The 13,679-nt window shown below is 39.5% G+C and overlaps 1 protein-coding gene across 7 annotated transcripts in view; it reads right to left on the bottom strand.

Moving 5' to 3' along the window:
- The window catches only part of ICA1 (islet cell autoantigen 1), a 141,123-nt gene that overhangs the window by 103,162 nt on the left and 24,282 nt on the right, over positions 1–13,679 (bottom strand). For all 7 annotated transcript variants that reach the window (XM_010979614.3, XM_010979612.3, XM_031454955.2 and 4 more), the window contains exons 4-5: positions 8,527–8,599; positions 3,245–3,368 (exon numbers count right to left, since the gene is read on the bottom strand). In XM_010979614.3, coding sequence (XP_010977916.1) covers positions 3,245–3,368; positions 8,527–8,599 — 197 coding nt within the window. The remainder of the gene's footprint in view (positions 1–3,244; positions 3,369–8,526; positions 8,600–13,679) is intronic.

Genomic DNA, 13,679 nt, shown 5'->3' with positions numbered 1-13,679 from the left:
TGATTATTTATTCAGTAAGAAAATGTTTGCTGCACATCAAACTTTGGATAAAGCACTTATTTGGCGGGGTTGGGGGCAGGGGGTAGGATGGATACTGCTTCTTCTAACTTCCCACCCAAAATGAATAATATCAAATGAATTATACTCTCAAAATACAGTTGTATCAATGAAGTTGTGGGACATAGGTTCAAAAAAATAAAAGATTAGTATTAACATTTCAATTTAAATGCAAACTTAAGCTGAAGGGAGCAAAGGTGTCAGTGAGCTGAAGTCAGCTCTTGGCGGTTCCATCAGCGTCTGCAATGCCGTACACATGCAGAGCACTCTCAGACTATAGATGGGGCAATAAACTGTTTAAAAAAAAATTACCCTTTTACTGTTTTCTCTGGTTTTCCTCGTCTATAAAGCATTGTTTTTAAATATTCAGCACTTCTCTAAAGACAGGTTGCTCACAACGTCCCGCCTGGAGGTTGCAAGGCTGTTTTCAAAGACATATTGTTGTGCTATAAAAGTAGGTTTGTGTTTTATCACCACTGGATTAAATTTAATGCTCACTTTTCATCAAATTGAATGTGCTGTCATAGCAATGACTACCAAATAAGTCAGTAAAAGAAATGCTGGGGTGAAGGTTTATAAAATTGAAGACTTCTATTTAAAGAAAGACTTCTATCCTCAGCTGTCCCCTCTAAGGATCTGTTCATTTCTGGACTCCTTTGTCTCTTCATTTAGAGTTTGCCAATTTTCCTAAACTGGCTGAAAAAGAGTCTTGTGAATAAAACACTCTCAATTTCTTTGACTCTTGTAACATTAGAAACCACTGAAGATGTAATGACATGATGATAAATGTTAAGATCTTGAAGAAAAGAAAAAGGTATATAAAGTCACCTCATTTTTCTCCTGTATTGTGTCTGAAACTTATTGTATCTGAAAGCAGAAAGGCGAAAGCCCATTCACTTTTGGTACCAGGGGTTGAGTCTAGACCAAGGAAAAAATCCAATAACTGGAAATATCAAACTTCAGTGGCCTACGATTCCATTCATTAAAATCTACCCAATGAGGATAATTCATAAAGTACCTACAGGTCTAGTCCAGAGGCATTTATTCTTCAGAAGGAAAAGGTAGAAGTGATACAAGTAGTGAACAAAGGGCTTGGGTTAAATGTATCATGGCATGCCCAGATAATGTTAAAACTATGCTATGGATGTTTTAAAAATGCATACATGGACATTAAAAAAGTTAGGATTATTTGATAAAAAAATCAATTTGCTAAATAATCAGTATGCAATACTACACAACATTGTAAAGTATGATGCTATTTATATTAAAAATACATTCTAGCAAATCCCAAATTATGTCCATTGGAGGTTTGAGAATTTAACTTCATGAAAGTTTTATGTAATCGTCCTACTTTCCTCATGTTTAGAGGACTGGTTTGCATTTCCTGTGCCTGGTGAGCAGTCGAGCACCATGTTCAGAACCAGAGCCATCTTGCAGGAGGCACCTTCCAAATTGCAATGCTGCCCAAGCTGCATTAATTTATGGATACAGGGCAGTTTGCTGGTTTATAGCAGTGACACTTTCAGTATCATTTGCATTGTTTTGGTTGATTTCTTTTACTGCTTTGTCTTTATCCAAAGGTTAGACTATACAAACTTAAGGTACCACATGCTTTGTGAAATAATTTAGTACATAACTATGAAAGCGTATAACTGGATAGCCATATTATAAAATAATTGTATGATCAGTAATGGTAATGCTTGTGGTGATTGTGCCTAGGGATTTGGCTTGTTTCCCATAAATGGATGTTAATTTTGGCATGTAGGTATGTACAAGAATTTTTCCTACTGAAATTAGTGATAATTAAATGTTTAACATGGAGTTTATGAAAGATTTTTCAAGAATCAATGATCCCTGTAAGAGGAGGAAAGTGTTATTTGCATAGAAAGTATAAAGGGGTTAAAAATGGGTCAATTTCTGTTAGCAAATTTGAGTTGTTTTCCTTTTATCATTTTGGTCTGCTCCTGCTTTTAAATTTTTCTAGAATAAATATGTATTATTTTTACAAGGAAAAACAAGATTATAAACAATCCAAGATTATAAACACTTTTCTTGGAAAACTGGAGTAGAGAACTGTTGTAAATTGTCACATTTGACTATGAAAGTTGGCACTGCCCACAAAGTCAGGGTCAAAATGTCATTAGGAAGAACCAAAATGCCCAGGAAGGGGACCACTGAAAAACAGACACAGTTGGTCTCTTTTTTTCCTGCTCCACTTTTCTTGAGTTTTTGTAGGAACACCTGTGTAACAGGTGGATGGCCTTTCTTGGCCCACGAGGAAAGAAAGGAGTAAGAAGAAACTGACAAGAGAAGAAAATGTTGGACAGTTTGAATAGGTGAAATCTTGTAGCCTGAATATTTTTGGAAACTACCTACCAGGCTTATTTAGGAATAATCCTGCCTAATATCAGTGAGTGACACTTTGGGGGGGCTTGTTAGTTACCAGGGAAGGAGGAGAGAAGGAGTGTCACCTTCTCAGACACCAAGTGCGACTGGATGCAGTGGCTCCTGTTTATTCGACACCGACCACGAACACGAGTTATGGTAGTGTTGAAAAAAGTCACTGATCTATTACAATTTTCTCCACACCAGAGCGTCTCAAACTTGAATGTGTATTGAAAACAACTGGGGATCTCATTAAAATGCAGATTTGGATTCTACAGTTCTGGGGTGGGACCCAGATTCTGCATTTCTAACAAGCTCCCAGGTGAGCTTGCTGATGCTTCTGGTCCAGGGTGTGAGCAGAATGGTGGAGGGCATCCTGAATGGTGCTTCTCTAAAGTTAATTGGCCCCCAGAGAGTAGACAGGGGACCCACCCCCACCCCCACCCTGGTCTCATCAGGCTCCTGCTTCAATCACCTGCTGGAAGGAGACCAGATGGATTGCTATGAGCAACTCTGAAGATCAAATAGAAGCCTAGGACACAGTGGCTGGCATATAAAATGCCCCCCGTAGATCAGAAGAATATGAAAACATTTTTTTTTAATTAATAGGGAAGGAAAAAGATAATACATGTTATCTTAATAAGAGTTAAGTACAAGCAGACTAACACCTGGGAACAGAGCAGCTGTTTATATTCAGGCGAGAGTCTTCTAAAGACCACTGGGAGGTTTCCCTCCATGAGTGAGTGGGTCCCAGATTCTTCGCAGATTCCCCCCCAAGGAAAGCCCTAGTGAAGGCACACACCTTTGCTGGGAAGAAAAGCAGAGGGCTTTTCCTGTTGCTTGCATCATTTTTCCTGCTCTGGTTTTATCTTGGAAGCCTTGGGATCGGAGAAATTTTCCAAGTTCATTTTCCTCTTGAGACAAGACTGATGGAAAAAAAAAGACCAAAAGGAGCCATGAACAACGAACATTTTTATTACAGAGAGAAAGAGAGAGAGAAACCACAAAGTCCTCTCTCTTCTAGAGGCAAAGGGGAGACGAAATTAAATCCAAGTGTCAGCCTACAAGGTAAGCTCCCTCCCCCATCCACCGCATTTAACTTTCATGCTGTTCTCCCATTTACGAAATGAGAGATCAAATTCACTTGAGTACATCTGTCAGTGTGTTTGCTGCCCTGTAATCAGAACCAGAAAATGACCTCTGGACTGAAAAGCGAGCCGATAATGTGCTGCTTCGAGCTGAAATTAAAAAAAAGTTGGGTCTGTCAAGTATGACTGTGGGAATCTTTTGTGGCTGCCTATAATGTAGGGCCAGTTTCTTCCTGTCATTCCCTCTTGCTGACTTTTTGATCTCTACTTTCTGAATTACATTCCACTTGATTATAAAGCAACTCAAATACCTTATTCATGGCATAGGTTTTTGGTTGGAGGAGTGGGTGGAGATTGCGGGTATGTAGGTAATCAGGTTGATGACTTGGTGGAGTTTTAAAATGCACAGCTGGAACCAAATCTGAATTAGATGTGCCTAATCTTTAGTTTTTAGAAAAATTGGGATATAATTGACACACAACTTTGTTTCTGGTATACAATGTAATAATTTGATATTTGTATGTATCTGGCCTTATTTTTAAGATCCTCAGATGGCACTATTAGTGAGAAAGTGACTGAAACAAGCTCTCTACAGACTGATTTGGCAGTAAATATTAAAAAGTCAGAATTGTATATATCTTTTGACACTGTACCTCTGCTAGGAGTTACCTCCAGAGGAAGTAGTAAATGGGCATAAAGATGTATATATCAATATAATCACAGCATAGTTGTTTATAATAGCAAAACACTCTCTTTCCCTACCTTAAGGACTGGTCTAATCAACTCGGTGCTCCCACACAATGATGTGCGGGCTGTTACGCAGCCACTGGTCTGAATACGCATTCACCAGCAGCTGAGCCACAGGCAAGAGGTGACACAAAACTTCTGAGAATGTTTTTTTCTCTAAAAACAGCCTTTGCTGAGGATATCCTTTGAACACTAGTCTGAAGTGAACACTACTTCACATTTCTGTATTGATGTGTCTCTAAAATGCTTTCTAAATGCTACTAGGATTCTTGTCTGTTTTCACAAACAATTCAGACTTCTTTCAGAATGCACCCCATTCCTGACACGAGCTCTCTAGCAATGGCTGTAAAACGTTAGCCCGGAACCAGGAATCCAAAGCTGAAGGTTAAACCTGCTACTGCTTCCTTATTAATTTATAACTGAAGTTCACGGTACACATTCCATGGAGAAGAGGCTTTTTGAATCCATTCTTCCTGAGGGTCCATGACTACGCTCATTCCTCTTCTGGCTCTCAAAATCTGGTTCATTGGTCAGTCTAGCTCAAAGGCTACTTCCTCTGTGAAGCAGCTGGTCCCTCTTTCTCTATGACAGCAGCACCCTCTGGGCTCCTGGGGCTGGAGTGTCCGTGGGTGGGCATGTGTCTGTCTTTCCCGTGAGAATCTAAGCTTTCTCAGGACAGGGACCTCATTTCAAACTATGGGTTCCCCAGGTGGAGCAAAAGCCTGATTCAGGGCACTGATTAAATGTGTATGAAGTCAAATTAACTGTAATTTTTGCCTTGTTATCCTCGTATACTTTACATCACTTTAAATGCTTATTTGATATTTATGCCATGGTTCTAAGTGCTTTTTAAAAACCCTATAACTATAAGAAATTGTGTTTTTTTTTAATACCTTCATTTCTCCTCCTTTCTGCTTACTAATATGGGACTCAGTTGCACAATGAATCTTTCCATATGAGGAGAAATTTCATGTTTTTGTTTATACAGTTTGGGGTTACTATCACCTTTTCTCCCTTGAAACCTCAAGTCACATACAGACACACACATTAGCTTATGGCTAAGAAGAAACCAATTCACGGTACCTGAAATGACCACACAGATGGTGGAACGCACTCTTTCCTAAATAAACCTAAGTAGTTTGCAGTATCTGAGAATTTATTTTTGGTTATTTTACACAATTGAGGATTAAAGTTGGGGTGGTAAACAGGTTTCATCTTAAGAGCTGAACTCCTGATTAACCGGCAGTGCTGCTCAGAGGGTGGTGGACAAAGTTTGAGACACGTCAGGCTCCAGGTTAGGTTACTTAGTGATGACCTGTCATTTTCCAAGAAGGGATGTTTGTTCCTTAATTTAAATTTTAAAATTCAAATACTGAAATAAATTTACAGAAGTTTAAAATTCAGGTGCAAGACAAGTATCAGATAACTCAAATTTCTACCTACAAGGTTTCGCTTATCTGGGAATTTAGAATTCAGAGGTGAATAAAAACCTATTCATATTTAATTGGTGATTTGATTTTCAGATGTGCCTTGAAAAGGCAACTAAAGAACTATAAAACCAATTAGCTTGGCAGTATCAATTCACTGAGTACAGATTTATGGATGATTTAATATATAGTAAGCACTGTTTTTTTTGGTGGGGGGGGAATTCGGTTTATTTATTAATTTTTTTTAATGGAGGTATTGGGGATTGAACCCAGGACCTTGTGCATGCTAAGCATGTGCTCTACCACTGAGCTACACACCCACCCTTTTTTGTTTTGTTTTTGCACTGTTCTTGTCACTGGGAATAAAGAGATGGACAAGATACATGAGGACCCTGCTCTGATGGAGCTTATTTTCAAGCAGTAGGAGACTGAAGATAGAAAATACAAAACTCCAAACAAACTCACAAAAAGAAAAATACCATCTAAGAGAGGGGGAGTTAGAACGTGATTAGCAGCTGCTCTGGGCTGGGTGCTCAGGGAAGGCATCTCTGAGCAGGAGACCACTAAGATGAGCTCTGAATATGATGAGGAGGGGCCGCTGGGGGCAATGAGGGCAGGAACATTCCAGGCAGAGGAAACAGTGCAGAAAGCCTCAAAACACATGGCAGCTAAGAGCCAAAGTGGCTGGAGAGGGGAGCTGGGTCAGATAGCGTAGGAATTTGTAAGCCATGGTGAAGAAGTGTGGCTCTTATTTTAAGTGCTGTTGGAGGCTTTTCAGCACAAGAGCAATATGATCCAATGTACATTTTTTAAAAAAACCTTTATTTGGAAATAATTTTAGGCTTATAGGAAAATTGTACATAGGATACAGAGTTCCAGTATATCCTTCTTCAGCTTCCCCTAAGGTTTGCATCTTACATCACCATGGGCAATGATCAAGACTAGGAAAGTCACAGTGGTACCATACTACCAACTAAACCGAAGTCTTATTTGAATTTTCTTAGTTTTCCCATTCATGCATTTTTTTTCTGTCCCAGGATCCCATAGTGCATTGAGTTGTCCAGTCTCTTTAGTCTCCTTCAACCTGTGACAGTTCCTTCAGATTTCTTGTCTTTTAGGACCTTGTCAGCCTTTAAGAGTACTGGCTAGGTACTTTGTGGACTGTCCCTCAACTTGGGTTTGTCTCACGATTAGACTGGGGTTACAGATTTGGGGGAAGGAAACAACAGAAGCGGAGAACCCTTTCCAGTGCCTGATATGAGGGCTGTATGAGACCAACACACATTCTTGCTGGTGAAGTTCCCCTCCATTACCTGGTTCCAGTCATGTCTACTGGGTTTCCCCACTGTAAAATTATGATTTTTCCTTTTGTAATTCTTAAAAATCTTGGGGGTAAGTGCAGAAGACTATGCAAATATCCTGTTTCTCCTCAAACTTTCACTCACTGATTATAGTGTCTTTCAGTGACTCTCACCTGCCACAATTCTTCCTGTGGGGTTTGCCTAATGGTGCCTTTGGGGTTCCCTCATTCTTCCTATATTTATTTACTGGAATTAAGTGATAAGGAAGAGCAGTCTCTTCTCCCCATTTGGTTTATTTCCATACAGACAATGGATATTCATTTGACTTCATGGGTTATAATCTAATACTATCAATTATTTATTTTGTTGCCCACATTGTCCCAGCTTTGACCACTGGGAGCTCTGGGAGATTGCTGATTGCTCTCTGACGGCAGCATAGACAGTGGGCTAGAGGAGGCAAAAGTGGAGGCAGGGAACTCAGTTAGGAAGCTGATACAGCAAATCAAGTGACAGAGTGATGATGGTGCCTGAACTAAGGTAGTGGCAGTGATGAGCGAGAGGAAGGAGAATCTGAAAGCAAACTGGGAGACAAAATGGACCAGCATTTGGGACTGACGAGATGCAGGCAGAGAAATGTTGGGGGAGGTGTGTCACGTGCCTTGATTTCCTCACACCTTGAGAGTAGGGAGTTCTAGCCCTGGAGAAGTCTCAGCTCAAGCTCTTAGTAAACAGTAACATAGGTAACTTACTAAAGTCTGCCTCTAAGGCCTAGGATTTTGTACTTTCCCAAAACAGTCTTCTTAAAAGGTTACTAATAAAGGAGAATGACCAATTGTTAATTTATGAATATTGGAAAGGGGTTTGGTAGTAGTCAGAAACAAACTTCTCATATTTTAGTCTCAGAAATACAGAAATTGTAAATTACTGACAAATGGAAAATTTAAAACATACTAACATACAACTTGATATTTAGCATTTAAGAGATAAGTTTGTTGGTAATGATTTTAAGGTGGGATGACCACAGGAAAATCTTGTTCCCTAAATAACCAATATCCAACATGAAAAATGTTCATGAGGAAGAACTGTCAACAAAATACAGTTAATGGATTAACTGTACATGTCTTCTCTTTCCACTTGGTCATTTTAAAAGGAACAAAATTAGATGTAAGAGAGCCCAGGCAATCAAATAAAAACAACCCCCAATTTTAAAATCCCAAGATATATAATACTCAGGAAACTTTATTGCAGTTAGGAAAATAAATGGCATGCACTTATCCATGGCAGACTCAATGTAAAATTCTTCTGGTGTGGTACTTGCATTGCAAGATAAACTGCCTATGTAAAGAATCTCTGATAAAACTATTAAAGACCACCCCCCACACCAAGTAAAGAGCAAAGACAGACACTCCTAAACAGTTGTTTCCTTGCCTGGCTTCCTAAACATATGAAATTACATATTAAGGCAAAACACCTATCTCTTACTGTCTATCTAGTCAATATTCATACTTATGGCATACTTACAACATATTCTCTTTTGATAGAGTACAATTGCTTTAGACAAGTCCAGACAGGTTCTCTGAATGGAGTGAAACAGCTATAATAAAAATATAAGAAGATGCTAAATAAAACAGACAGCAATGAAATTGAAAATAATTACATTGAATATAACCATAGTGCTTGATTTGCCTACTAAAAACAAGATCACATGCCTAAGCGTACATGGCGTGATGTGGTGCACTGAACAGAAACTGTGACCAAAGCTTTTGAATATGCTGCTATTATTCTATATTTATTGGAATTCATCATCTCTGCAATCTAAATTGAGATCTACAGAAGGATGATTTCCTCCAGACTATTGAAATAATAGCTGAAAAACAGAAATCCTAACTGAAAGGCCCAATTAGAGGACCTGGTAAACCAGAGACGCAATATTCATTCATAATCTAATTTATTTCTGTTACCATTTGCTGTCTTTTTTAAAAATGGAGGCTCTGTCAATTAAGCATCATATTTAAAACACGACATTAGCTTATTTTGTGATCCTAATGTATTTTACAGCATGCTTAAACAATGCCATTAAAAGCAAACAAAAATCAATCAGCTGAATGTTCTGTCTGGTAAGAAGACATCTGGTAAAATGGAGTTTAGCTGGCAGCCCCATCACTCTTTATTTCCCAATTATTTCATAAAATATACAGAGAAGAAACCTAACGTCATGCTATGGCCATAATAGAAAATTAAGGGAAAAGCAGCCAGGCTGTACTGAGAAGAATCTAGCTAGATTTTAACTTATGGTGGTCCTGGTCTTTGCTTCAGAAACGGAGACAGTTCAAGAGAAGACATAGCAGATACTTCATACTTTCTCCACCTCTGCATAGCGACTTAGAGATGTGGGCTGGTATCAATTAGAAAACCTGGCAGGCAAACACTGTGCCTCTGAAGAGCCACACAGTGACGTGGGGCAAGGCTTTCTACCCCTCTCTCCTCTAGTTTACTGGGATGATGTAGCAATTACGTCCTGGTATTACAAAGTACTTCACCATTTGGATCAAAACAGAAGATCTGCTTCATAATAAATATGACCAAATGTTCTAATAAAAATGAATGTATGCATAAACACTTAAGTGATTAAAAAACATTCCCAGGAATGCTTAATATGATAAAACTTGGTCAACAAGAATATAAATGTTACTAAATCTCATTTAATTACACTGCATCCTCTGTGTTTAGGAAGAAAAACAAAAATCCTTTACCATAAAACAAAACAGAGAATCAGCAGTCTGACCCTGTTCCTTCACAAAATGCTTGATATCAGTATTCTGGGTCACAAACCATCAACATATAGTAATACCTGAATATAGGAGCAAGGATGTTCAAAAAATAGTTTCAAGAGCTATTCTGTTGTTACTGTTCACTTTTTAAAACTGCAGTATAGAGAGGAGCCAAGATGGCAGAGCAGAGAGACTCATAGCTTGCCCCCTCCCACAAATACATCAAGAATTACACCTACAAACCCACTGAATTGCACAGAACACCTACTGAACTCTGGCAGAGTGTCTCTCGCTTTGAAATACAGGATTGACACAAAATCCGGTAAGAGAAGAAAATAAAAAAGAAAGAAAAAAGAAAAAAATCAGTGAGGGACTGGTCCTGCAGGGAAGGAGTGGCAAAGAAAGGCACCCTCATGCTGGTGCGCCCCTTCTCTAGCTGGGAGGTCAGCAGGGACAGAAGCGGAGCTTCCGAGGCTCAGAGGAGAAAGTGGCAGCCTGTTGGCAGACATAACTAATATAAACTGGTACAGAGGGTCCCTGCAATCCCCAGCCCTAGACTCGAGCCAGCAGGAACAAGCTGGGACTGGCTGCTGGGGATAGGTGAGGAGCCCAGGCAGAGGGCTGGGGCCCACTGCCCAGAGGCAGCCACAGGGCACTGGGGGGTGGTGTGAGCTCTGGCTGGGGGTGTGTGTGGAACAGAAGAGCCTGGGACCCTTCATAAAAAAGCACCACTGCTGGTGTGCAGGGGGTGGAGGGGTGCGGCATAGCCGTGCCATAGCCCCTGTCTCTGCTTGGCACCATCGTTGGTGTGTTCTCATGAGAAGAGAGGTTGGGCTCCATCATAGCCAACGCTGCTGTGCAGAGGCAGGGCTGAAGGCTGAATCCATACCCTGCAGCCCTGCAACTTCTCGGGTGGGACTGACATTTGCTTACAGCCCCAGGCAGAGAGGGCGGATTTGCTCTCCCAGGACCCTCTGTGGACCTGCGCCTCTGGGACAGATGGGCAGTGAGCAGAGTTCTGACTCATGCTGGGGGCGAGCACAGGCACTTACAACAGGCCAGTGTGCAGTACTGTATGTGGAGGTAGGGTTGGGGAGCCACACCACAGACTCAGGTGTGTGCACGCTCGTTACAGTGCCTAACATTGGCAGATCTACACTGGTGGTTCCTGGGACCCAGAACCTGGGGGACACCAGAGCAGGTGGCTGACATTCCTGCAGCTAAGGTGGGGAAAAAGGCAGCATCAACAAAGTACCTTGTAAGCCCAGAAAACACGTGACAGACAATACCGCAGAGGGCACTTCCCAGTGTCCATCTCCTGTAGAGGTACACTCAGCAACTGTTCTTCCCAGCTGAAGCGCTCCAACCCTGCCTACCACACACCACAGCTCAGAAATAGGTCTAGGAGCCTCTATTCCAGCAACAGGGGAGCAGACCCGGCCCCTGTCAAGGCTGTGGCAACCACAGAACAAAAAAGGAGGCCCCACTCAACAACAACAATCAGGGCAGGCTCTAATCACCACAACACCAACCACACCCCCAATCAAAGGGATAACAGCCAACACACATGGAAGAAAGACGTGGTAACCATCCGTACTAAGAACAGCCCTCACAACAAAACTAATAGACACACACAGTCTATACAAGAACGCTCCCATTTTAAATAAAAATAAACAAAAAATAAAATAGCCCTTCAAGACCACAGTAGATTACTAATACTTCTAAAGTAATAGAGCCAGAGAAATATAAGTAAAATGAAGAAGTGGAAGAACCACTCCCAATTAAAAGAACAAAAGAAATCCCCTGAAGGAATGATCAATGAGATAGACTTCGACAGTCTAATAGATCATGACTTCAAAAGGGGGTGATAAAACCACTGAAAAAAATGAGAGAGACTATGAATAGAGACAGAGAATACTATAAAAAGGAAATAGAAACTATAAAGAGGAGCCAATTAAAAACAGAAAACTCAATGGCTGAGATAAGAGCTGAGCTAAAGGCAGTCAAAAGCAGACTAGACAATGCAGAGGAACAAATGAGTGACTTAGAAGACAGGATGACAGAAATCACCCAATCAGAACAGCAGACAGAAAAGCAAGTAAAAACCAATGAAAGCAATATAAGGGACCTATGGGATAACATAAAGTGTGCCAACCTACACATCATAGGGGTCCCAGAAGGAGAAGAAAGAGCAAAAGGGATTGAAAAGGTATTTGAAGAAATCATGACTGAAAACTTCCCAAACCCAAAGAAGGAATCAGATACCCAAGTACAGGAAGCACAGAGGGTCCCAAACAAGAAGAATCCAAACAGACCCACACCAAGACATATTATAATTAAGATGGTCACAGTTAGAGATAAAGAAATGATTCTAAAGGCAGCAAGAGAAAAACAAAGATTTAGTTACAAGGGAACCCCCATAAGGCTTTCAGCTGATTTCTCTACACAAACACTGCAGGCCAGAAGGGGGTGGCAAGATATATTCGAAGTCCTGAATGAGAAAAAGTAGCAACCTAGGACACTCTATCCGACAAGACTATCCTTTAGAGTGGAAGGAGAGAGAAAGAACTTCACAGACAAGTAAAAACTAAAAGAATTCAGCAATGCTAAAACTATCCTAAAAGAAATATTGACAGGTCTCCTATAAATAGAGAAAAAGCAGGAGCTATAGAAAGGAGAAAATCATAACTGGAAAGGCAATAAGTACAATGAGTTCCAAGAGAATAAACATGAAAATATATTAAAAAAAAAAAAAAAAAGGACATGAAAATCATAAAAGATGTGAGAAGGGAGCAAGAAAATATAGATTTTTTTTCTTTTTCTTTTTTTTTTTCCTTCATTCTTTTTAGGGTGAAGGAGGTAGGAAGGGATAAATCTGGAGTTCAGATTTACAGATACTAATTAAAGTATATATAATAGATAAACAACTAGTTCACACTTTATAGCACAGGGAACTATATTAAATATCTTATAGTAACTTATGATGAAAAAGAATATGAAAATGAATATATGTATGTTCATGTACGACTGAAGCATTATGCTGTACACCAGAAATTGATACAACCTTGTAAACTGACTATACTTCAATAAAAATATGTATGTAAAATGAAAAACAAAACAAAAAACTGCAGTATAAATTAAATGCAATAAAATGCACATCTCTGCAGAGTTCAGTTCTGTGAGTCTGACAACTGTATACTCACTTGTAACCACAACCACAGTAAGAAATATTCCCCCCATCTAATTAGTCTACTCTGCTGTAGCACCCACTAAAAGACTTCTGTCATCACAGGTTAGTTTTGTCAGTTCTTGTACTTAAGAGCTGTTTTTCAGAAGATGATTTCATGAACAAGCAATTCTGACAAATATTTAAACTCAGTACAACATTTCTATACAAACTTCCCAACAGATTATGATAGAATCTGACCATTATCATAGTTTGGCACAGAAGTTTTCTTGGCCAATAGAATACAAATTCTTGTTTTATAAGCTAGGCTTCTATGGATAATTTAGTTGATGAGCATATCAAAATGGTTTGTACACTGTTTTCATATGTTTTATTGATGAAATCCATTCTCTTTCTCTATAAATATCAACATTGGTATTAACATTTCTGCAACACAAACCGCTATCATGTATAAAGTTATTAATCACAGCTAAGTAGTTTGGATGCTATGTGCCTAGGACGGCAGCTATTTTGATTAAAGTACAGTTGGTTCAGTAAAAATGCTGCTGCAAGAAACTAAATATAAAGATAAAATTACTGTATTGAGTTTCATGTACTAGAAACTAACATATTACTTTTTGAATAATGTTTATATTCGCTAGGTTGTTAAGAAAAAAATCTATAAGATGTAAAAAGCATATGTGACTTATAACCATTTCAACTCTGTTCAGAATAGC

Source organism: Camelus dromedarius, chromosome 7, assembly GCF_036321535.1.
Source record: "Camelus dromedarius isolate mCamDro1 chromosome 7, mCamDro1.pat, whole genome shotgun sequence".
Lineage (NCBI taxonomy): Eukaryota > Metazoa > Chordata > Mammalia > Artiodactyla > Camelidae > Camelus > Camelus dromedarius.
Note: the sequence above shows the minus strand (reverse complement) of the source record. Positions and strands in the feature narration are given on the sequence as shown.